Raw genomic sequence first — 25,608 nt, 5'->3', positions numbered from 1 at the left:
CGTGATGTGAATCATCACTGCACTCTGGACGTGAGCAGGTTCCAGGATTCTCCTTGTTAGTGAGTTATGTCTGTTTGGTTATTGACCACGGCTGGACCTCTGGAAGAGTGACAGGTAAGACGTGCTGGGATATGTCTGTGTGTGTGTCTGTGTGTGTGTGTGTGTGTGCTTTATCGTCTTTATGTGACTCTAAATGGATCATAAAGTTACCAAATGAACATCAGCTGCGTTGACGACGACTTAAAACGAGAGATTGAGACATAAACGCCTTCAGAAAATGTTTACTGACGTTATAAATCAAAGAGAAACAACCGGCTTCTTCTGTTTATTTCTATTATTTGAGGATTCAACCACAACAAGAACATATTGAGTTGCATTATGAGAAATGTGTTTGGATTTTATAACCTGATCCATACCTGGAATTAACAGTCAGGATATCTCTGAGGCTGATGCATTGATTTCAACCAGTGTTTTATTTATTTACCATATTATGTTTTATTTTTGTACACAGGTTTTAAACAGACCATTAACACTCTCCCTCACAACAGCAGTGAAACGCACAAACCACACAAACTGTAAATCAGAACTCTGTGATTATTTATTGTTGTTCACACGCGGTTTTGTGCTCAGGTCACGAGTGTAAGTCCAGTGAGGGATTTCAGAGCCAGCTCTTCGATTTGTGGTATTGTTCAGATGTACAGCCTGGACGCGCTCTATTGATATCAGATATCACACCGACCGGGCTGCTGTAAAATGCTTGTCTGAACTTTTCTTTTCCAGAAGCTTTGCATATTCATTTCCAGCTCGGAGAATGTGAGCCGCTTCCCTCCGGAGAGCTTCGGTCTTTGTTTTCTAAAGCCTCCGCTCCTGAAGTTCTTACTAATACTGACTTAACAACCTGTGGGCTTTACAGATGCATATTCCAATAGTGAAACTCTGTAGACTTCCTGTTTAACCCTGTCTGTGCTCGGTCTGTACATGGAGGGTGAGCAGTAGTGGAGGAAGTACTGGAACATTTACTGTAGTAAAAGTAGCACATTCACTTTTTGACTAAAAGTAAAAGTACTTGCTTTTAAAGATACTTAAAATGTAAAAGTACTTGCAGAGAGTTGTCTATTCATTTATACAACTGTCATCGATTACTGTGTAAACTGCGTATTCTGTCCTCAACCAATTTCTGATGTCTCTTCACACAGTTTGCTCTCGTAGAAGGAGGCGGAGTCTAATGTTACCCATCCGCTCTGATTGGACTAAGTGGACTAACTGTCTTTAATCATTTATTTATTTTAAAGTGAACATGTAACACAGTGTATTGTGCAGTAGAAAGTACTAATGTTTGATATTAATGTAGTTAAAATATATCTACTTAAATAAATACAGATGAAAAATGTACTTGATTCAAGTTCCTAAGTCAATGTACTGTGTGGCCTCTCCCCACCGGGTGTGTGTTGTGTGTGTGTTTCTTCACACACTTTGCTCTTGCAGAAGGAGGCGGAGTCTAATGTTACCCATCCGCTCTGATTGGACTAAGTGGACTAACTGTCTTTAATCATTTATTTATTTTAAAGTGAATATGTAACACAATGAATTGTGCAGTAGTAAGTACTAATGTTTGATATTAATGTAGTTAAAATATATCTACTTAAATAAATACAGATGAAAAATATACTTGAAGTCAATGTACTGTGTGGCCTCTCCCCACCGGGTGTGTGTTGTGTGTGTGTTTCTTGACACACTTTGCTCTTGTAGAAGGAGGCGGAGTCTAATGTTACCTGTCAGCTCTGATTAGATAAGTGGACTAATTGTCTTTAATCATTTATTAATTTTCAAGTGAATATGTAACACAGTGCATTGTGCAGTAGTAAGTACTAATGTTTGATATAAATGGAGTAAAAATAAATCTACATATTTTTTTTAAACTGTGCAATTACATTTTATTTGACCATTTTGTATAAAGTTCTTACACGTTCACTATCCCTGTATGTTTATAGACCAAAAAAAACTTTTTGATTTATTACTATATTGCAAAAGAAGTTTGGCGCACTGACCTGACATTAACACTTTTCCACGTTTCTATCCTCTGTTAGAAACAGAGTGTGTGTGTGTGTTAGGGCTGCAACTAACGACTATTCTGATAGTCAATTAGTCACCGATTATTGAAACGATTAATCGACTAATCGGATTATGAATGACACAAATTCTCAATTGCTATTATTTAGCAAGCAGCTTTTAAATTTAGCTTGAGGTTGTTCAAGGCATGTGATGACTGAAAATAAAGACAATAAAGATTGTGACTTCATTAACAAAAATGTCTTTTAATAAACTTTGCTGCATATAAGGGTACTGTTGACACAAAAGCAAAGAAAAATCAAGTTTTTGTTCATTTAAAACCAAGGACAGGCAAAGTGCTAATAAAAAATATTAATTTAAATTAAAGTTTCCCTTTTTACTGTGAACCAAGAACAGGCCAAGTGCTGGTACTTAAAATAAATTAAAATTCAAGTATCCATTTTTCGTGTTAACAAAAAAGGACAGGGAAAATAACATTAATAAAAACATCAACAAACGAAACTACAGTCTTCTTCAGACCAAATCATTTTGATTAAAACAAGACGTTTGTCAGGCAATAGGATAATATTTCGCTTTTAAACTCGTTAATAAAAAGTTTAAACCATATTTTTGTAATGGATGCTAGAATCGTGCGCGCAGGTATATACGTGTAAATATAACATCTGACAGAGGCGAGTCCGCATCGTCTCCGTTACGAAGTCACACGTGACTCCTCCTCCTCACATGCGCGTGTCCTGCTTCCATGGAGAGCAGGTCCTCTGTACAGATATTGCAGGTAGTTTTTATCGGGCCATGTTACGGGTGAAGTTCTCCTGAACTTTTTACTTCCTGGTGCGCGACTGCGTGCTGCAGCGGACGCCGACATTGGACCGTGTTTTGTCGCTATTGCACATGCGCGACTTTCAGAGCTAGGAAGGGAGCGAGATGGCTCACTCCTAAGCTACTTCCATCAGCACCTCCGGTAAAACGACGTTTAGTTCCGCTGCGCGGCACGAGAAACACGCGCTATGACGTAACCAACGTAACATCGACTAGTAAATTCGTCACCGACTATTTTGGTCATCGATTTTTGTCGACGACGTCGACTAATCGTTGCACCCCAGTGTGTGTGTTGTGAGTATGTGTGTGTGTGTGTGTGTGAGTGTGTGTTTGTCTGTGTGTGTTTGCACCGACCTGCAGATGGAGTGGATCTCGTGCGTGTCCTCGTCTTTGCGGGCGCTGTCCGTCAGACTGTCCCCCAGCGACATCAGACACTGAGCGAAACCCTTATAGATGGAGTGACACCTTCTGGCTGAAGCTGCAGCCACGGGACACGGGCTGAGCACTGGAGGAACACACACACACACACACAGACACACACACACACACACAGAGAGAGAGAGAGAGAAGATGAATTGAGAGTTGATCTTGTTATGTAATGTGAACTGGGGAAATCAAGTTAAGCAGAAGTATCAGTTGACTCAGTTTCTCCACAGGCGGCCGTTTCTCTTTGTGAACATCTGCGTCTGTCGGACCAGTGAGAGACGAGACGAGCTCGTGTGCAGCTGTGTGGAAGCAGTGACACACCCCCCCCCCCCCCCCGTCTACACAGCTGCTTGTTTCAATGACAGACCGAGAAGCCGAGTATTATCCATCACACACACACACGGAGCTGCCGACAGCCGGGTCTCTCCTCAATCCCCCCCGCTCTCCATCATTCAGTGTTTAGAGTCGACGCTTGATCGATGGCTCACATCAAAGATGAGACACGTCACGGCTCATTGAGCGGGAGATGGAGATACAACGCAACAACAACACACAACTCGTGTTAGAATCAGCCAGGACACAGACACACAAACAAGATGAAACTACAGACGCATTTTAAAACCTGCAAAGACTCAACAGCCAGTTGTGGGTCAAGAATTACTTGACAGGGGCCAAGTTAAGGGGCCACAATTTACACAGAGGGGCCAATTATATGTCCAATATCCACTCACAACTCCGGGTGCTTTGTATAAAGAGCAACAACATGTCTCCAGTTTGATGACCAGTAGATAACTGTGGTGTAGAGCCACAGCATCAAGGTCCCGCCTACTCTCTTAACCAATCATGAGTCAGTCTTTCCTTTCAATCAATCGGTTTAATTACGTCAATTAAGTAATTAAAACCAAACTAAAATGAAATGTGGTTTGACTTTTCAGTTTGCTCCACGTCCCGTCTGCTAACATGGAGGAGACCGGGTTTCATGAACCTATACTGCAGCCATCCACCAGAGGGCGATCAAGAGGATTTGGCTCCGATTTTGTTGAGTGCTGACGTCGGCCATGTTTACCAGAAAACATTCATGATTAATAGCGACAAAAAATTGCCAACAATCTTGAATGACGCTCGTGCACCTGAGTCTGAAACAGAAACTCTTTAAATTACATATTTCTTTGAGCAGCATGAGAAACATTAAACAGACACCAAGTCGACGGGAAATTATATCACAGCCTCAGAAATCTGATTTCTTTAATTCAGGCTTTCATGACGACCCAGACAGGCTGAAGAAAGGAAGCTGGATGCAATTCAATTAGATTATAAGGCAAGGACACAAACTATTAGATATTTCTCAACAGCAGCAACAGATATTTATCCTGCAATTTAAATTGAAAAAGCAAGAGCCTCTTCCTGTTTTGGCAGGAGAAAGACATTTATCCTGCAGATGCATCTTAACGGCCGGTGTGAGGATGTAATGGAGGAGATTTTATGTATTGGATCTTCTGATTTAACTCATTTTTGGGCTTTAATAATAACGTATGAATCACATTTAAAAAATACAAATAAGAAACTTGTTTCCTTGTAATTTGAAATTCCCAATCAAATCCACACACACAGGTTTTCCAAGCTCCTTATTGGGGCTTTAAAAAATACAAATAAGAAACTTGTTTCCTTGTAATTTGAAATTCCCCATCAAATCCACACACACAGGTTTTCCAAGCTCCTTATTGGGGCTTTACATTGACTTCCATTTATTGTGGACCTTATCCCTTACCTTAACAAGAACCAATAACCTTAACTTTAACATTAACCAGCCACAGTTCAAATCTTTAACCAGGAGCTCAGAAATGTTTCGCCTCATTACACTGAAAACACATACTGTCCTTTTAAAGTTAAATATCACAAAGTTCAGAGTAAAAACAGAACAAAACATCTTCACAGTTAGTTCCTGCATGATGAACTACATCTCTAAAAGGATAGTTCACTGAAAAATAAAAATTCTCCCATTATCTGCTCAACACTGTCCCATAGGAAAGGGGGGGTGGGGGGTGAAGTGTCAAAAAAATACTTTAGGAGTCTCAGGTTTAAACAGCGTTGCAGCCAAATTATAGTTAATGCCTCAACACTTCACTTATCACCCCTTCATCTGCAGAGTGGTGAGAGGATAATTAGTGAATTTTCATTTTCGGGTGAACTATCCCTTTAAGACATAATGCAGCAGTGCGTTGAGCTTCGTTCCCCATGAGGTGTACTGGTCCTGAAAGGTCAGAATTAATGCTGGAAAAGATTCTACAGAGATTCAACACACACAAACACACACACACTCACACACACACACACACACACACACACACACACACACACACACACACACACACACACACACACACACACACACACACACACTGAAAAGCGTGAGGAAGAACTAAATTTTCTCACTACGTATAAAGGCTATACTCAAAATGCTCCTCACAAACATACCCGTACACGCACACACACACACACAGACGCACACACACACACAAACACACACAGAGTCTCACAAGTCATTTACTTTGTACAAAGCTATTTACAGCGCCTCACCAAAGCCCCGAGCTCTTTATTGAGTCAAGATTTCTTCAGAGAGGTGTGTGTTTGCTTGTTGCCTTCAAAATGAAATAATAATTAACCGCCGTGCCGTTGTTCTGCACCACAGTTTACAGACGTTTGAATTAATGGCAAAGTAAACTTTCATGTACAACACACGGCAGAGTGGGGGGGGGGTCTCTGGTGGGACGTGTTTGATTAGAATGATCCCGTCTCATCTGTTAAACACCGAATGTAAATCAGAGGCCTGAGACTTTCAGGAGTGTCATGAAAACAGAAGCTGGGATTATTCCATCACAGCTTTTAACTTGGGAATCTTCTTCATCCTCTCAACACTTCTACTTTTAAAACACACACACAAACACATAAACACACACACACACAAACACACACACACACAAACACATAAACACACACACACACAAACACACACACACACAAACACATAAACACACACACACACAAACACACACACACACACACACACACAAACACACACACATTGGTTTGTGAGCTGCCTTTTTGAAGACTATAGTTGTTTTTACCCAGTTTCTCCGACTCGAGATGTCATTCACATGAATTTACTTCCAGTCGGAAACTATTTATTTCAGATTTTTACTGGCGGCTGTTTCCCTGCTAAAGGATGGAGGTGGTGAATAAACACACGCCTTCTTAAATAATACAAATAAAGTTATATATTTATATGAATGTTAAATCGTCCACTCTGCTTCTAAACAGTAAATAAACAGATATTAATTAACGCTTCATTTTAAACCGAGCTCAGACTCTTTGATTCCCGACAGCGTTGATGATTCTTCCGTCTCAGAGCAACATGCAGAGACTCTGTGATGATGATTGGGAAATAAAAAACTAAACCCTCTGATCTCTTTTATTAGAATAATTATCAACACACACACACTATTCAAATCTGTCCCATAATTACAAATGAACATTTCAGTCAGATTAACTAATTACTGCTTCTCTCTTTGCTGCTTTGGCTGCAGAAACACTCCTACAACTTGTATACTCTATATTGTCGTTATTTTAATATATTAACTCTCGCATAATTTCATCAGTGGGCATTTTTTCATTTGTGCAAGAGATTAATGAAATAAAAAGTGGCTGCACAGCTCCACCTCCTCTGCATGTTGACTTCCTGCTGAGTGGAAAACAGGTTCCTGCCCACGCACAACCTTCTTGCTGTGAGGTGTTCCTCCCTCTGACGCACATGGTCAACATACTACGGTCTTCTATAATTACTGAAAAGAAAAAAACAACACTTCTGCTGATTCAGACCCACAGCAGCGTTCAGTTGAGACTGTGTTTGTGTGAAGCTGAGGGATGCAAGTTTGAATTTCACTCTCCTGTAACTTTGTTTTCGTCTCAACAACTCTCCATCCTCACTATTGGTAACTTTTTGGGCATTTGAATTGAGGACCAAAGCAAAAGGGACCTCAGCTTTCCATCTCTGTTCCTTCATTCACCTTTGGAGAAACCTAATCAGCCGTCCTCGGACCCCTTCTCAGCTCATGCAACCCTGTTGTTGCACTAAGAGGTATAACATTACGTGGTGGATTTCGAGAGTTTTGTTTTTGTTTAAACTGAATCATTTTCTAGTCACTGAGCACATTTGCTCACAAACTCAAACCAGTTTCTGAACCTCAGCTTCCGGGAGTGTTCCTTCTCCCTGTAGAACCTGGTGCTCGGTAACACACACGAAGCCGAACAGCGTTTCTGAAGCAGCGAGCTGGTTCCCGGAGGAGTTTCATTGGGACTCGTTGACGAAATCCTTTTGGAGCTGCCGGCGGCCGATGTTTCCACGGCGCCGCGACGGCCTCTTCACGGCGGCGACAGGCCCAGATGCATCATGTCACCATTAGTGTACAAGACGGGGGGGGGGGGGGGGGGGGGTGAAGCTGGTGGAGAGTGTGCGACTGTCCCAGAAGTGGTTTGTCGTGACGGGTAAAAGTCAGAGTGGAGCCGCGGCTGGAGCCTGGCAGGTGAACAGCAGATCCTAATTGGGTGAGACACAGCATCACCACAACTACTCCCCCCCCCCCCACTCCTCTCCCCAGAGAGCTGCTGTTAAATATTTGATAAACCAGACGTTCTCCCACCCCCCTATTCTCTCTTTGCGTTGTTTTGTTTTTTCCACCAGGGAAACCTATTGATTTCAGGCAGGGTTGTTCCCAGGCGCTGGAGATTATTGGCTTCACTCATCTCCATCAAGTTTTAATGAAGACCTCCGGAGGAAAAACAGCAGGAGATGGAGGAGAAAATAAAAAAGGACGTGTAGGAGAAATTGGAGGAGAGGAAGTGACCACGAGTGTGAGACTCAATGATCGTGGGTGAGAGGTCACCACCACACGCTATTTTATTTCCTGTTTTGATTTACTTTCCTGTTTGTGTATCGTTTAAACAAATTAGAAACTCGTACATTTGTGATTTACAGGTTGTTGTATTTCTGGTGTTAATGCTAAACTACGCCATCTATGTCCCAGCTATGAAATTAAACATCTTCTCATTTCACTAAAAAGAAAAAAGGGGAATAACATTGAACGTCAACAATTTCTAATAAGAGATGAAATATTTTTTTAAACTAGCGCCGTCTAGCAAAAGACGAAAATATGTAATTTAAAGACGACTAACTGCTCTCCATCAAACAGCGTCTGCCAACAAGCCCTGAATGATTTACCACTATATTTAAATATGAATTATGTCTATTTCAGCCGGTTATATTGATTAAATGGAAATCAACACAATGCAGGGAACTCCCAGGATGCACTGATTTGAATTTCCACGCTTCTTTGGATGAGGTCCTTTTCAGAAAAGTGGCGTATGATTATCTCCAGCAGCCACTATTCAAACTGAGATGAGTTCGGGGGGGGCAGTGGGGAAATCAAGCCAGGGAGGCACATCTGCTCGATTGGCAGGAACTTGTTGTTCCTGCTTTGGCTTGTAAACTCATTATCTGTTAGCGATGCCTGATTGAACTTCTCCCACCTCGCGCTGAAGTGACCGGAGCTCCGTGGTCTGAGGCTGGTTTCACACCTGCTCTCAGTCCGGAGACGTTAGACTCGGGTTCGTTTTCCCCTTTGTTGCGATTGGTTTATGCAGATGTGAACGAACACAGTGAAACTACTGAGCAAAGACCCTTCAGTACAGGGGGGGTCTCGGTCCCAAACAAAGCCAGGAGCAGTCGGTCGGTTGTGCGAATGTGATCCGACCTCGATCCGACCAAACTACCGGGTGTGCTCTGCATATTTGAGTCAAATAGCTGCTTTTCCCCAGGTGTGATTTGCATTCTGGGATGTGACGGAGCATGCAAAGCTGCAGCAGCCGACACGGCAGGAGAAGCACTTAGAGAAGGAACCACTTAGCAGCTTCGTTTTAGCTACGCACCCTTAGCAAACTCTAAAGTCAGGGGCGGGCGGCCTCCTTCGTGTGAAGAGAGATCGCTTTCTCATTTCCGAAGGCTTCTTCAATCCCGGCCGAGAAATGCATTCTGCCGTTCCCAAGCCGTGAAGGATTCCATTGGCGTTTCCTTTTTGGGGCGTCTCGCATCAGATGAGCTAGCTGTGCAGGAGGCCAAACTGCAGTCAGTGCAGCGGTTCAGAAGAGCTAATGATGCAATGGTAAAGCTGGAGATACATGTAGGAAATCCTTTGTAGACCAGATAAGTCAAATTTTGCCTTCCTGGTCCTCTCAGTCTACATCTTTGAAGACCATGTAGACTTCTGACACAGCTTCACCCCCCGGAGTCTTGGAGATTTGAAAGGAGCCTTAAGGCTTTAAGAGCTTCCTCAGGAGCAGAAGCTTTTAGTGTGTAAGACCTTTGGCCCTGGAATCAGATTCATGAAGTCAAAGTGCTTCGGATTTGAGGATTTGAGGAAAAGGTCAACGGTCTGTTAGTAGAGTGAACGTACATCCATGTCGTGAAGGGTCTGACGCTGCTGTTCAGTGCATTGAGGGAACAGCTCTATTCTCCTATTGGAAGGGACTTTGCTGGAAAAGTATTGAATGAGATGAAGATTTTTTTGAAAATAATGTATGTTCTTGCAGGATTTTCCCCAGAACTGCAGGTGACCGGTTTTGAATTCAGCAATAGTAAAATCGCAGCCTCAAAAAGTTATTTCTCTGTCATAGTCCCTGAAGAAGACAGAGACATGGGACATAACGATGTTCAGCAGAGCAGAGACGGACACGAGGAGAAAGACATAAAGGAACAGATTGTGAAACAATAAAAAACAACGATAGAAACTACAACTGTTTGTGTCCGAGTGCTGGAACGACTCCAGGACACCTCAGCGCTGGAGGATCGATGGAGGGACGACGGATCGACTGCCTCTCACACTCCCCTGATTAATATTTGATATCTGAACTAAGACTGAGCCCAAGGAGAGAGAGAGAGGGAGAGGGGGAGCAGCGGAGAGGTGGAGAGACGAATTGATACGGGCAGGAAGAGGAAACTCGGGTCTTTGCAGACTCGATCGCTATCGGACGGAGATGAAGGGAATAAGAAAGAGATGCAGAAGTGGAGAAAAGCATTTTTCGGAGCCGGGCACTGATGGATTGTTTTTGTGGCAGGAGACGTTTCTCTCGCTGCAGCTCATACTTTAAAATACATTTAAAAAGTAAAGAAATGTTTAAAGGATAACATTACTCTACATTTCCGCTCGGCACTGTGTCTTCCCTGCCCTGCCTGTGGCACCCCCCCCCCCACCCAAAAGACTTTGAAAACAGAGTCAACCCCCGAGAAAAAAAAACCTTGACATGGATGAAGATGTCAAATGTTACCGATGCTGCGTTTAGTTTGGAAAATGAGCAACGCAGGTTTCGTAGCTTTAAGACGAGGGAACATTTTCAACTGGAACATGAACAATGACAAACTGCATTAACTCTGCGTCTGCTCTGATACTCCTCTTCCGCTTCCTCTTCCTCTTCCTCTTCCTCTTCCTCTTCCTCTTCCTCTTCCTCTTCCTCTTCTTCTTCCCCTCTACACTCTCTCTTCTGGTAACTCATCTGTCCGTCAAACCAACTAAAATCTCAATAAATCTCTAATTTTCAATGTTTTGATTAGATTATGACCTATTATTCGTATGTCTTCCTCAATACAAACTTAACCAGTTATTAGAACACAGCGAACAATATCAGATTATACAAAGCAAACTACTCAAAGGAGACATAATGCTCATATTCATATTGTTATTAATGATAATTTGCAAATGCTCTAATGTTCAGAAAACGCTTCACTTTCCTCAAACTTTCCATTGCTGCTGCTCCTCTGTTCAGCCTCTGTCTGAAACACTTGGTTTTAACTCCCGTCTCTTTAAGTACGGTTCACGAGAGAACTCAACGCACTGTGAATTAGGAAACAAATGCAAATTAAGAACACAACTTCAGCAATTTGACAACTGCAAATACATAAACGTACTGCAAATGTGCGATAGACGACAGGAAATGTTTCCCGGGGACCCAAAAAAGTGATGAACCTTCTGAAGTTCAATGCTTTGTGAAATTATGGAAGTTTGCTGCTCGTCGGCGTTGATCCTTTATTAAGCTATTCCATCTCATAGGAGGCTAAATAGTGATCAGCGCTCATTAAAGCACATAAACCCAGAGTCACAACAAAGCAAAGACTGGACGCAGCTAGAGACAAATGTTCGATACAGCAACAGATGCAGATCAATAAGATTCACATTGATATTCACTGTATCCCTCACTGCTGTGTGATAAGTGGATTCTCTGCTCTGACAACATTTATCTTCCATAACATCGTCTGACCTCTGCCGTGCTCTCGTTTTGCTCTTTCAAGTTCCGTCTCTGGCCGTTAAACCCATTAACACTGTCACAAGCATCGGTAATGATTTACATGTAAAAGGTTTGAGACAAAAGACCTTTGAGGATGAAGCAGATTAGCTGAAGCTCGTTCTCATGTTCGGACCAAAGACTGTAATTATTGATTGATGACGTTTTCCCATTTCCTCCCATTATCCAGAGGGGAAGCTGAAGCATCCCACAGTGATGGAGCCACCAGAGCATCAAGGGCACCAGGGTTCGTTTTCTGTGGACAATGATCAACTACACAAATGTTAAGGTTACACAAACATTAAGTGTGTGTCTGACATTGAAAGAGTTGAATGAATGTGCTGATAAATATCATAGAAGGTAAATAAACAACTAATTAAAACCACAATAACCAGAAAGTAAAAAACACGTTGACATATATCAGGGTTTTACAACAGGGGTTCATGACCTATACCGGAGGCAGCCACCAGGGGGCGATCAATGGGCTTTGGAGTCACTTTTCGGGAAGAGTCATCTTTCTGTATAGTCTATGATAAATATCATTCAGATATAAACTTAAGATTTAGATAAAATGAACAGATGTGTGAGGAGGAAGATTAATTTTAAAGTTTGGGAAAGAAAGAAAAGAAAAAGTCAAATGGACAAAATTTTAAAAAAGGGCTGAGTCAGGATTAATGACAGTCCTGTGCAGCTGCTTTCAGTTGTTTATAGTGATTCCATCAAATGAGCTTGAAGGTCGATGTCGGTTTCATTTGCTGACAAGTTCTGTGATTAAAGAGCGGTTCTCTGCCTGAAGAGGCCGACTCTGGATCCTCTGTTTGGTTTCATTTGAAAGAAGCGAGAGGATCAAACGAGCGGCAGCGTGTTGAGGTTCACTTCCTCCTGCTCGCACCCGGAGGATCCAAACCCTGAAACCCGAGCGGGTAAATGTCGTCTGACACGAGGAAACACAACATTTCAAACGCAACGCGGGACGACGTCAGACAGCCGGCGTCGCCATCTGTCGCCGCGGCAACAACGAGCCGGGAGAACGTTGCTCCGTTGCAGAAGTTCTCTACATTCAGTTGATTGTTGTTATGCAAGAAAATCTGACGCATAATATTGGGATGTTTTATGATTATCAAATGAAGTTTAAGTGCCGTAAAGTCGAATGTTATCCAGTTTCCCTAAAAGCAGGAACACACCAGAAGAAGGGCTACTCCGCACGTGCCCATAACTCTGTGACTGTATATATTTTTATTCTATTTTATTCTATTTTGTTATATATTGTTGTTTTTATATTGTTGTTTTATGTTCAGTGCACCAATGACACCAAGGCAATTTCCTGTATGTGCAAATATACTTGGCAAATAAAAGAATTTTCTGATTCTGATTCTACTCCCCTACTGGTGAGGGGCTGTAACTGCAGGTCAAAAAAACTACCAAACACACAATATTTCATTCTTTTTCTATGTGTGTGATTGTGATTCTGATGAAGTTGAAGTGCGTTGTTCGATTCCTCCTCATACAGCCTCACCTCCATGTGTGTGAACCATAGTTACAGGAGGTTCAACGTGGAGGAAACGCAGCTGAGACACTGGAGATGGTTCCAGTTTGAAAACACTGTTCTCAGATCAGATGAAAACAGTCGAACGGACGAAGCCTCCGTCGGATCCGAGTCGTTCTGTTCTGCTTCTCTTTGGTTTCGACCCCAGGAACAAACGGTGAGATCTCACGGTGCATCCTGATCTATTCATGAGTCCGGCCGCGCACACGCTGCCAGGATCTCTGCTGACTGGACGGAAACGCTGCTGAGTCCTGCTGCTGCTGCACACTGCACCTGACACACACACACACTCCACCTGACACACACACACACTCCACCTGACACACACACACACACAGTCCCAGGGGGCCCGCGTTCAAATTGATTAGACCTGCAGCTATTTTTCTTCAGGTGTCAATCCATCCCTGAATGATGCACATAGCCCCCCCTGCCCCCCCGCCCAGCCACCTCCCACACACGCATGTGTTTCCTCTGTGATGCTATGGAGACACTTTCACTATGGAAACTTCTGGCCTCTGAAGTGTCTCCTCAGGAAAACACAACCACGGTGCTCAGGGTGACGGAGCTCATCGCGTGAGAAGCCGCCTCCCACCGAGACTGTTTACATCTAGTGTGTGTGTCTGTGTGTGTGTGTGTGTGCTATTTTTAAGTTTTTCATGCGATTCATTAACACAAAAAGGTAAAAGAGTTGATGCATGCGTGCATAGAAACAGGACACACACTAAGGTGAGCGTGCCTGGGACCAGAAGGGAACAACAACACTTTCTAATTAGAGCGGCCTGGAATCAGGTGACTGGGAAACCTGCTCTACAGCAGCGTTCCATTAACACCTCTGTGTGTGTGTGTGTGTGTGTGTGTGTGTGTGTGTGTGTGTGTGTGTGTGTGTGTGTGTGTGTGTGCGCTCTGTGCAGGAGGACACAGCCCAGAGTCAAGTGGAAAAGTATGAAAGAAAGAAAGAGTCCAGAGAGCGTCCTTCATCAGTGAAGAGCCTCAGGTTCCTGACTCGGGGGTGTAACCTGTGAGGGGGGGGGAGTGCCTGTGGTCGGGTTCAGCGCTTGTTAACATGAAAAAGGCTCGAGAGGTGGGGGGGGGTTCATCTTCAACTTAATTTTCCAGGCGTTTGAAGCCTGGTGCTGAAGAGCTCCGGTTCCTCCCACACAGGTCCTCTTCCTCCTCTTCCTCCTCCTCCTCCTCAGCTGACAACTGCTGAAGTCAAAGCCGGCGTTTCATCCTCCTTGAGTCTAAATGTTGTGATTTTCATATAAACTCTGCTGACGTCAGCGAGGTGAAGGGAGAGAGAGAGAGGGAGGGAGGGGAGGGAGGGCGCCTGATGCCTGAACTTGTATATCGCAGCTTTGAACGTCCACTGAAGAGATGAGAAGCATCAGATCTGCGTCTGGAGTGAAGACACAGATAGATCCTGTTTTTTACTTCCTGTGAGGTTTTACTGGCGCCCGTTCAGTTGCATCATCGCCTGGCGCCTGGTCGGTGGCGCCTGGTCGATGGCGCCTGGTCGATGGCGCCCGTCCAGAGAACCAGACCCAACAGTTGTTTGTCCAGAGGATCCAACTCATTACATTCACATGATCTACATGTGCACATTTGCACTGACTGTTACTTTTTTTACTACTGTATTATCCCGCCTATAGTGTATTTATATTTATATATATTTATATTTGTATCCTGCTCATAGTGCATTCATCGTCCCTATATCTTACAATTCCTGTTAAAACTGTAATATTCCATATATATTTCTTACTGTACAGATCTTATTTATTTACATTTTCACTTTAATATGCACAATACTCTGCACTTTTACTGCCTTTTTTTTGCACTTCTGTTTAGACGCTAAACTGCATTTCGTTGTATAAGTACTTGTACTGTGCAATGACAATAAAGTTGAATCTAATCTAATCTAATCTTATCTTGACGAGAACCTGGAAGACATATCTCACCACAATTAAAATGTGAAAGCAAATTAAATAGGATTTAACAATTTACATAACACTGACTTTTTTTTAAAAATATAAATATATATCTATATATGTTTTTGGATCGCTCTGCAAACAGCAGGAAGAATGACGTCCTCTCGATCGGGCCAGAGCCGCATTTACACCAACAAGCTGTCGGCAGGACTCTGGCAGAGCCGCTGCACACCGAGCGGCTCCAGCTCCCGTCTTAATATGTTTGCTGCATTAGGAAGTTGGCAGCAGCGAAGTGTTTGAAACCGACTCGGCCGACGACGACGAGCGCAACTTTCCCTCTGAAGCCGAGATGAAATGAAACCAGTCTGTGAGTTTACGCGGAGCTTTTGAGTTTGATCAGCCGTGTGATCAGTGATTAAATTGGCTCTAATAGCAGGGAGGTCTGAGCGTGTGAGGGTGCATGCGTGTCCTCTGGTTTGATGTTAATTGGCAAAAATGGAGCTAGTAGCTATATTTTGCATCGCCCCCCCCACCGCCACCCCACCACCACCCCCCCTCTCCCTCCCTCCCACTGCAGGGCAACGGCTCGTGAAGGAAAAGTATTTGAAAGAAAAAAACGTCTTTTTATTCCTCATATATCTGACCCTGATGAGTTCTCTCCCCTTTGTCGGCCTCTGGAGGAGCTCGGAGCTGAAGGTAAAGAACAAATTAGAACGTATTGGAAACGCGGTTGGGCCCCCTGCTGGGCGGCGACCGGCGCTGGATGAATATTCATCGGAAACGCCGCCCGTCTGAGGTCACAGCAGGGGGTTCATCCTGAGATCAGCCAGAACACACAGGCTACATCCATCCTCCTGTGATATATGGCTCCTTGTCCTCATTGTCCTCATGGGACGGTTAAATCCTTTCCACATGCCGATGAGCCACCGGGACAAAGCTCCAGCGTCAGGGCAAACACCAGGCGCTGAGTCAGCAGAACTCGGCAGATCGGGCAGAAGCTCCAGCTCGTTCTGAGCTCCAAGCGAGATTAGGGTTTCGACCCCTGTGAACATTACAGGACAGATTAACAAGAAATGATTTCTGCCAATTCCATCGATATGAGGATAAAGGACTTTGCACACGAGGGTCGTCCACAGCAGCTGTTGACGTCACAATTTGAAGCAGAAGATGAAGAAGAGCAACAGTTTCCTCCTCTATCCCGTCCGATATAAACATGATAAGTTTATTGATTTATTGAAAATATTTGTCTTATTTTTGTCTTTAAAAAGGATGTGAAGTCGCCGATATGATCAAGAAACAGACGACGACTCTAGACAAAGAAAAATAAATGAAACAAATGTTTTGGACTTTTACAAACAAACGGGACCTTCCTCAAATTAAATACTAAAAATCTTTATTCTTGATTCCAGATTTGTTCTTTCTCTGTCCGGTGGAAATCCTGAAACATGTCGTGGTTCATTTTAAACTCATGAACCAGTTTTGGACCCACTTAGTTCATCTTTCTTTCTTTTCATCAAGTAAAAAGCACCGGATCATTGTTGCTTGATTTTTAATCCATCTTTCTTTCCTAAACCGGGATTATTTTCACCCTTTCAAGTTATTTATTAAATGGTGTAGTATCGCACATCGAAGTTTCCCGCTGAATTATTAGACATTTTGTTCAGTTTATCCGCGTTGCCATTGATTTGCTAAATGTCAACAGAAATAAAGTCAAGGTGAAGTTACAGCGAATAAAATTACATAAACATAGACAAAGCATTTACCATTTGTGCCCATTAATAGCTGTTGCTATGGTTACCCTCAACAGCCCATGTCAGCAGAACGTCCAGCAGCTCCACTCTGTGTGCGTCTGCTCCACAGACACAAATCCTGAGGAAATCAATGTGACTCCACAACCAGGTAAACACTCTGCTCCAGAGCAAACAGCAGCAAACAAGGGCGTCGCCTGTCTGAGAGGAGAGCGCCGAGCAAACAGCTGCTGGACCAGGGCTGCAAGAAGCTTGAAGAGAATAAGTCATTTACTATTCGGCTCAAAAATACACTCTTGTAGTGTTCTCGTGCAGTGTGTTGTAACTCTGACTTAACACCGAGTTAAACCGTAGCCAATGAAGACAGAGTCGTAGCAAGGTTGACCATTTACTGTCACAATTTCTCATTGACAGACGATGAAAACTGCAAATAAAAGAATACAAAAATACTGAATGTACATTTGACTAAGCAGCATGTTGTACATAGTTGTAAATAATAATATAAACTGTCTAACACTGTATGAAGACATTCTGATGCCAATTGCATTGATTTTAGTTTGTACACAATTGCTATATTTTTAACTAAATCCACTCTAATATATTATCTTAAACATGTCTTCCATTGATTAAACAAACTTACGGCATTGCCTCTTAGATGCTTTCATGTGGATGCTAGCGGATTACAATCAGAAGATGCACATGTCTGCCATTCTTTCTACAGAGGTAAGATTTTTAACAGGAAATGACGTCACAGGAAGTGACTAAACCGGAAGTGACATAATCGCAAACCTAAAACGGCAAATAATATGAATTTATACATTGGCTTATTTTAACTGTAAAGTAATTATTCACATCCGTTTTTACATATACATATTTAAGAAATCAATGTAAGAATATTAAATGAGTGCCAGGAGAGACAACACAACTCTTCAAAAGTTATTTTCAGATTTGACTAATTGTTCTCCCACTGGGTTCCAGTAACATTTATCCAACTCTCTCTGTCGGTTGCATCTCATCTGGTAGCGTCTAGTGGAGGAGACTTCTTCTTCCTAGAAATGGGGTAGGCTTCTCTGAGCTCGTCTTCCGTTGCGCCACCTACTGTTGGGCGGTGAATTGTTTTCAGACGGACGGTCGTCGTCGGAGAAATCAAAAAGACTCCCTGGTGTCCGTGCGTCCCTCTCCGCGACACGGATACGTAGAAGCATAATGGAGCCTTAAAGGGACTCTCACCTTTGTTGCATTTGAGAATTACAGCACATTCAAATCATCCCGCCTTCCTCCAATGCCCCACCCCCTCGTTCCCATCCGCGGTGTTTTATTTAAGAAACTTTATTTACACAAGCAGACTTACAACCATCCCGGTGTTTTTATTTTTTTGAAGAAACTTTATTTACAAGCAGACTTACAACCTACTGCCTCCGCGCACGCACGTGAGTTTTTGTTTACCAAAGCAATGGATTCGGTAAGTTATATACATTTACATTCACATATGATGACGGGCCCGAATGCGCCACAAGAAGCAGACGGAAATCCTGCATGTCCATGCAGCAAACAGACAGGTCTGTCGGCCAATAAGGTCCTTCGGTCCGAAGAATTTTATTGGTTGAAGTTTTCACTAAATATTATGAGAGTGAAATAATTGTTTGTTTTTACTCCTGGTGGGTCTGTCTTGCATTTTAGAGTGTCATTACCTTATTAATACCAATTTAACCTTATCCACAAAAAGTGTAAAAATGCAACAAAGGTGAGAGTCCCTTTAATTGTTCTCCCACTGGGTTCCAGTAACATTTATCCAACTCTCTCTGTCGGTTGCATCTCATCTGGTATTCAGACGCAGTGAGTTGATGACTGCAGTCGACTGAGAGGAAGTCTGCTCCAGACTCGTCCTACGATCTGACAGGTGAAGCTCCCTGAACCGCCCGTCTGCTGCCGGGGGTCGATAGTTTCAGAGCAGGAGACGAATGTGTTCATCGCTGAAGCTCCACTGGCAACCAACTGAAACGTATTCTCTCTACTTCTCTGTACAGTAGATGTAGAGAATCAGAATCAGTCTGAGCAGTGCACGACCTCAGAGAGAAAAACACCAGAGCAACGTGGAGCATCACAGAGCTGTGATCAGGTGAGCTACTCTAAATAAAAGATTTAGATGTGATGTTTCCTATTTTTATTTTATTCATCTACTTGAGTGAGAGAGTGAGAGAGTAAGAGTAAGAGTGAGAGAGTAAGAGAGTAAGAGAGTGAGTCAGCTGACCTGATTTCGTCAGGCAGGTCGCTCCAGAGCCTCAGGGCCCAGACTGAACTGTTCTGAAACATGTTTGAGTTTTTCCTCCACCGCAGTTTAAGAGTTAGAACAGAACACTTTTGAGTTTTGAAAGGAATAAAAACTCAGAAAGTTACTGTGGAATCAGACGACAACACCTGTGTGTCCCTCTGGTTCTCTCTGTTCCACTGGAGAACCAACAGGCTGCTGGTATAGTATGAAAAGGAGAAGGAAACTGAACAGGTCACAACCAATGGATGAACACATTGCTGAGTTTGAAAACCAAAGCATTACTTTGACTAACTTGACAGAAGCTTTTCTCCAAAGCGACTCACTTCACAACGAGGCTCAACACTAAAGCCTCGGTTGTTCGAGACCTTGAGGAAATCCCAGAGAGGCCGATTTAACATTTCATGTCCTTCAGGACGTCTATGACCTTGACCAACAAGATGTGATCGTTCGTTTGTCCTTGAATCCAAATGAACGTTTGGACCAAATTTGAAAAGATCTTGAGATATCGTGATCACACCGTAATAAGCATATTTGAACATTTGCACTACTGCACAAATTGAACTATTGTTGCTCTATTTTTCTCTTCATCTGTGAAGATATATATTTAGATATATATATTTTCTTTTCTATTTAAAATTTTTGATATTCTATTTTGTTGTTTTTCCGTTTTATTCTTTTTTTTTTCTATTTTATACTATTTCTATTTTTATTTGAATTTTTTGGGTGGAAATTTCTGAGCATTGCTTAAAGAGAGCCTGTGACCCAAGTATTTCATTGACAGCGACTGCTTCATGTTATCTCTGTTCATTTGACAATAAAATCTTGAATCTTGAATCTTGAATCACAAGAACGGGACGGACATTTAAAAGAAGCGATGGCCTAAAAAGAACTCATTAACTTTCGATGGAGCAGTTTCTCAGCGTCTCTTGATGACTTCACTAAAAAAGGCTTTCTGGTCCCTTTCACAGAGGAAAAGTGAAATGGCCGTTTCTCTAAATGAGCACTAACACCGACATCACGCTGCATCGTCACGGCGACAGCCTCCAAACTCCCGGCTCTTCACTCCGAGCTCCTCTCGGTTCACCGGGCAGATCCACAGCGCCGGGGTCGTCTCCATCCTCGGTTCCAGGAAAACCAGAAGCCATTAGGAGCCGGGTGAAACGACTGCAGTGTTGTAGTGTTCAGTGACTGCATGTTGCTGACGGGTGTCCGGTGTCTCCACCAGGTGATACAGTATCCGTCTGTGGCCGGGCGATCGATAGCTGCTGGAGGGAGGAGAGGGAGGAGACGCCTCCACTACACCACCGCTCCATGAGTCCTGTTGTTCATGTAGAAAGTTAGCGTCTGCTGTTGGGATGTATTTTTGTATTTATTCGACAGTTTTCCGCATGTTTTTCGCCGTTATTTATTCACGACAACAAACTCTGCTGTGTTTCACTAACTATCACTGGATGAAATCCCAATTTGAAGTCGGGTTTAGTGACAAATAGCTGCATAATAAGGCTCCGTGGTGGCTTTAAGTTGCTGGTGCATAGCCAATTACACCGAGCGACTGCCAAACCCGTATTGAAAAGCAACATGGAGAGTGATTAAGGTGGAGAAGCCCAGACGAGCCGGCACCACGGCTCCCAGAGACTGAGGTGAACGTTATCCGATACTCGAGGATTTTGGAACAGAAGAATCTTACTCAGCGTCTCCGTCCGATAACCGACAAACAAGAGGAAGAGATTAAGTCAGAGAATTTGTTTAAATTATAAAAGGGAATCTTAGATTGTACTGATTTAAGTAGTTTGGTTTTCACACTACTCAAAATCTGCAGTAGCTTCGGAACCAGGCGCTAGAGAACCCAGAAATGTATTTCTTTATATCTCTTGGTTGAAAATTGGCCAAACTCGTTCCTAGTTCCACTCTGGAAAATAGTAATAAAGTTTGACATTCATAAAAAGAGTAGAAAAAGAACCTCGTCTTTGTCGAAGCAGACACAGAACTGAGTCAGAGCCTCAAAGTCCCACATCAACCTACTGCGTTAACCCAGTTTGCTTCTGCTCTGCCAGAACACTTCCTCTGCTCAGCCCCCCCCCCCTCCACCTCACCCCCCCCGCCCCTCTGCAGCAGAGAACTGCGGTCACAGTGAAACGCTTGAGGATCAAGACTGACGATTTGGAAAAGAATAGAATCTTAAATTAAATCTAGCATCTCTAAATCCCACTAACGAGCACGTCAAAGCAATTTATTAAATTATTAGATCGCCCCCTGGTGGGTGGCAGCAGTATGAGAAATAAACCATACCTCCTCCATGTTAGTTTACACGGGACAAACCATAAGGTCAAAGAAAGTTTGGTTTGAGTTAAACATCATGATTGACAGCTGAGATTGACTTGCGATTGGCCGAACACAGAAGCTCCACCCCCCTGGACGCTATCGCAAAATGGAACAACCTTTAACTTTAACAAAGTAGCTTTTTAAGCCTAACTATACGATACACAATCACAACAAAGAGAACAACAAGCAACAAATCACATGGACAGTGCATTCATCCAATCAGCAGCGATCACAACTAATCACAAAACTGCTATTTATATATATTTAACTGTGATTTGTAACAGAGGAGCAGCTGATACAACATGTAGAAGCATTAAATTATGGGATGTTCAACTTGAATTAATGCACAGCTCTAACAGTTGGTGTATATTTCAATTACATACAAGTCATTCAAAGAATTTATTGTATTCCTGAAAATAAAACTCAGCCTGAAAAAAGAAATAGATGTCAGCGAGTGAGACACAAATAAAACTTGGCAGAAGAAATTTAAGTTCAAGTGGGTTCACCCCCCCCCCCCCCGTGTTTCCTCTGCGACACCACACGCAGACTAATAAAGTTGGACAGAAACAAAAATGAATCTCTGCATTTTTGGGAAATAAGTCAGGATATGTGATGAATATGAATTGAACCTCTGCAGCACATGTGTAGAGTGAAATCCTCCAGAAACCGACTCTGATGGGAACAAGCTCACACGACTGAGACACTTCTCTGAGGAACAGGAAGTGGAAGCTGGGAGTGGACCAAAAAAAAATAAGAAATGGGAGGAAAGTTAAAGGAGGCTCTGGGGAAAGTTGGGACGATGGAGGAAGAAAGAGAGGAAGAAAGATTTGTGAGGAGAGAAAGGGGGGGGTGTAGTGGTGGTGATGAAGACGAGGGGAGAAGAGGAGAGGACACCTTGAGAAGGAGGAAGAGGAGGAGGAAACGAGGGGCGTTCAGGGACGAGTGGAGCGATTCAGCTGAGGAGCAAGTTTCCTGTGTGGGAGTTAAACTGCAGAGGAACTGAAACTGGAGAATTAAACCCATGATGAAGAAAGAGTTTGAGAATAAAAATCATATAATAATAAGAATAAAGTCATAATTTAATGAGAGAAAGTAATAATGATATTTATATATAACTGATAAATACATGTGTTGGACTTTCTTTAGAAAATGTTTCTTGCTCAATCTTTTTAAAGTCCTGATACTTTAAGATTAAGAAGATTAAGATTATGATTAAGAAATTGTGGAGCTGATGTGAAAAAGGTATTTCATTATTAATAACTTAACAATAACTGAACAGAAATAACTTAACAAGTTGTTCCACATTCCTCTTCCGATAATCCTCCTCTAAAATTACACAATTTACAAATTGAAATTTACCTTTTGTGAATGAACTTTTTTCTTTTAATGTTACAACTTTATCCCATAAAACTACGACTTCATTCATGTCCAATCCTGATTATTTGTCCTATTTGGTTACGACTTTATTCACAAAATCACAGAAGTGACAAAGACAAGCGAGCAACACGACACACGGAGGTGAAGGAAAATGGAACAAAGTTGTTCTGCTGGTAAATATCTGTCAGTCTCTGAAACAAAGGAGGTGGTGATGTGTGGCTGTGATTGTTCCTGGTGATTTCCCTGTTGATCTCTCACACACACACAGAAACACACACACACACACACACACACACACACACACACACACACACACACCTGTCCGTGCTTTAGTCCCATCAGAGCAACATTGGAAGGATTAAAAGACTTTGGAACAAGTGGTTTTCTTTGAGGAATATCTGTTCACCTTTAAAAGATGTGTGCTTGTGCAAAGTGGTCTGGGATCAACCAGGTGTTTAAAAGCTGTTCACACACACACACAAACACACACACACACACACACACACACACACACAGACAGACACACACACTGACTGTTGCACCTCAGGAGGTGGAGGATCTAATCATTTTGGCAGGAAGCTTTTAACATCAGCGCCAGGGCTTCATTCAGCCGACTTGCTCCCATCAGCTCCTCTCGTGCATCACGACGGCGCCTGACAATAAAACAAACGCACCCGACCACAGGAGACGAGCGCCAGGAGCCATTAAAAGTGTCCTTACAAAAAAAACACATGAAAGCATCAGCTACGTCTCAGTGTGGAATCTGTATTCATGGTTTGAAGATAACGAGTTAAAAGGTTTGATTGCCTTTTAATTGAAATCTCCCCGGCTGCACTTTGGCCTGTTCGGACTGGTTCTGCCCCCCCCGTTCTTTCTGTGGTCAGTTTAAACGAAGCTGCCAAGTTATTAAAAACAAATTAGTGAAATCTCTCTCCGACACGTCCCAGCTGCTTCCTGTCGTCTCGCTCCGCCGGAGTTTTAACTGCAACCTGCTGAGCAATAAACTCGAGTCCTCGTGGTGACGTTAAATAGAAAAATGGAAAATCAGGAGAAACTGGAACATGTTTACAGTATTAAACCTGGACCCTGGTGGACTGAGTCCTCCTCTGGGACGTCCACTGGAGTCAGGACCTCAGAGACACAGAGACTCAGAGACACTGTGTGTGAGACACTTCTCTCTCCAGTTTGTTTTTATGCCTTTGTGACAAAACCCCGAGATAATGACTGCGTTTACAATCCACTGTCTGTGGACGTGTGTGATTCTTCTCAGGGATTATGCAAATGCGGTTGTGCTCTAAAAAATAATTAACATAGTTTTTGTCAGAAACGCACACAGTTGCGGCGTGTGCTTTATTTGTAAGTGGCCGAGCAGCATAATGAGGTGCTGCGTGCAGGGATACACAACATTATATAACAGCCAATCAGAGAGCAGCACAAACAACAATCAGGACCAAACTGCACAGACAGGAAACTCATCTGATCCAGGAACAGTTATCACACAACTGGCTTTGAACAAAAGTATGATGATCCTCACTGCTGCTGAATCACCTTCAAAACATCTGTGGTGCAGCATCAAGAAGCAGCGGGTAAATATAGTATAGATGTAATAAAGCGGAAGGGAAGTGAAGGTATTTCATCTTCATGCTTTTGTTTTGGTAAGGGTCATCAGACAAAGTCGTGCATCTGTCGGCACATTAACTGGATTTAAAGAAGAATTCCTGTATTTTTCCACCTTGGCTCTAAGTTTAAAACTTTTGGAATATGTCCAGTCGATCGTCTCCGTCAGTGGCTAAAATGGAATCTTGTGGGACAACTAAAAGTAATTCTCTTCACCAATGAAAGACTCAAAAAGTTATTCTGGGTCTTTGCCAACTTCACACATGTCTCAGTCAAGTCTCAGTCTCACGTCTCCGGAGACTTGGGCTGCTGCAGGAGGACGGAGGTGCAAAAGTGAGTGAGCGAGAGAGAAAAGGTTGGAGAGGTGGAAGAGGAGCTCCTACATAGTGAAGAGCAGACGTGGAGAGAGAGAGAGAGAGAAAGAGAGAGAGAGAGAGAGAGAGAGAGAGAGAGAGAGAGAGAGAAAGAGAGAGAGAGAGAGGAATTGGACTGTTCATTTACAAATGCAAATTTACAAACATAGCTCCTACATTTTAAAAAAATTCCCCTTCAGAGTTTGAGAGTTGTGAAAGTGAATCCTTTGTGGGTCACATCTGATCCGCTGCAGCAGGAGAACAGTGTGAAGATAAATAATCCTGTATCCACTCGGAGTCAGAGCATCAGTCCAGATGTTCTCCTCCCCAGGCTCCTCCTCCTCCTCCTCCTCCAGCTCCTCCTGGGGAATCCCTCAGTTTCCAGAGGTCAGATGGGAGTTTCAATTCCCTCGACGTGTTCTGGGGTCTTTCTGTGTGGAGTCTGTATGTTATTTCCATTTTTTCCCACAATCCAAAGACTCTAAATGGACCATAGGGTGAATGGTTGGTTGTTTCTGTATGTTGTACATCTGCATGTTTTTGGACTGTTGCTGAAAACCCGAGCAAACTCAGGTTTTCATCTCCAAATATCAAAATTTCTGATCGTCCAGACTAAAATGCAGCCCCAGAGTTTCAAACTAAAACAGAGCCAGGGACCAGTTCTTGGTTTCGGTTGATCAAGTCGTGCGGCCGGCAGGAAATGAGCTTTAAAACTAAAACGTAGTTTGTAAACTCGAGGATTTTT

At 42.9% G+C, this 25,608-nt stretch overlaps 1 protein-coding gene across 1 annotated transcript in view; it reads right to left on the bottom strand.

The window, feature by feature from the left end:
* Nucleotides 1-20,311, bottom strand: part of nrn1la (neuritin 1-like a) — a 33,710-nt gene extending 13,399 nt beyond the window's left edge. The window contains exons 1-2 of the mRNA XM_061076455.1: nucleotides 20,227-20,311; nucleotides 3,244-3,394 (exon numbers count right to left, since the gene is read on the bottom strand). Of these exons, the coding sequence (XP_060932438.1) occupies nucleotides 3,244-3,394; nucleotides 20,227-20,311 (236 nt within the window). The remainder of the gene's footprint in view (nucleotides 1-3,243; nucleotides 3,395-20,226) is intronic.
* Between the last annotated feature and the right edge of the window lie 5,297 nt (nucleotides 20,312-25,608).

This window comes from Limanda limanda, chromosome 8 (genome assembly GCF_963576545.1).
Source record: "Limanda limanda chromosome 8, fLimLim1.1, whole genome shotgun sequence".
Taxonomy (NCBI): Eukaryota; Metazoa; Chordata; class Actinopteri; order Pleuronectiformes; family Pleuronectidae; genus Limanda; species Limanda limanda.
Note: the sequence above shows the minus strand (reverse complement) of the source record. Positions and strands in the feature narration are given on the sequence as shown.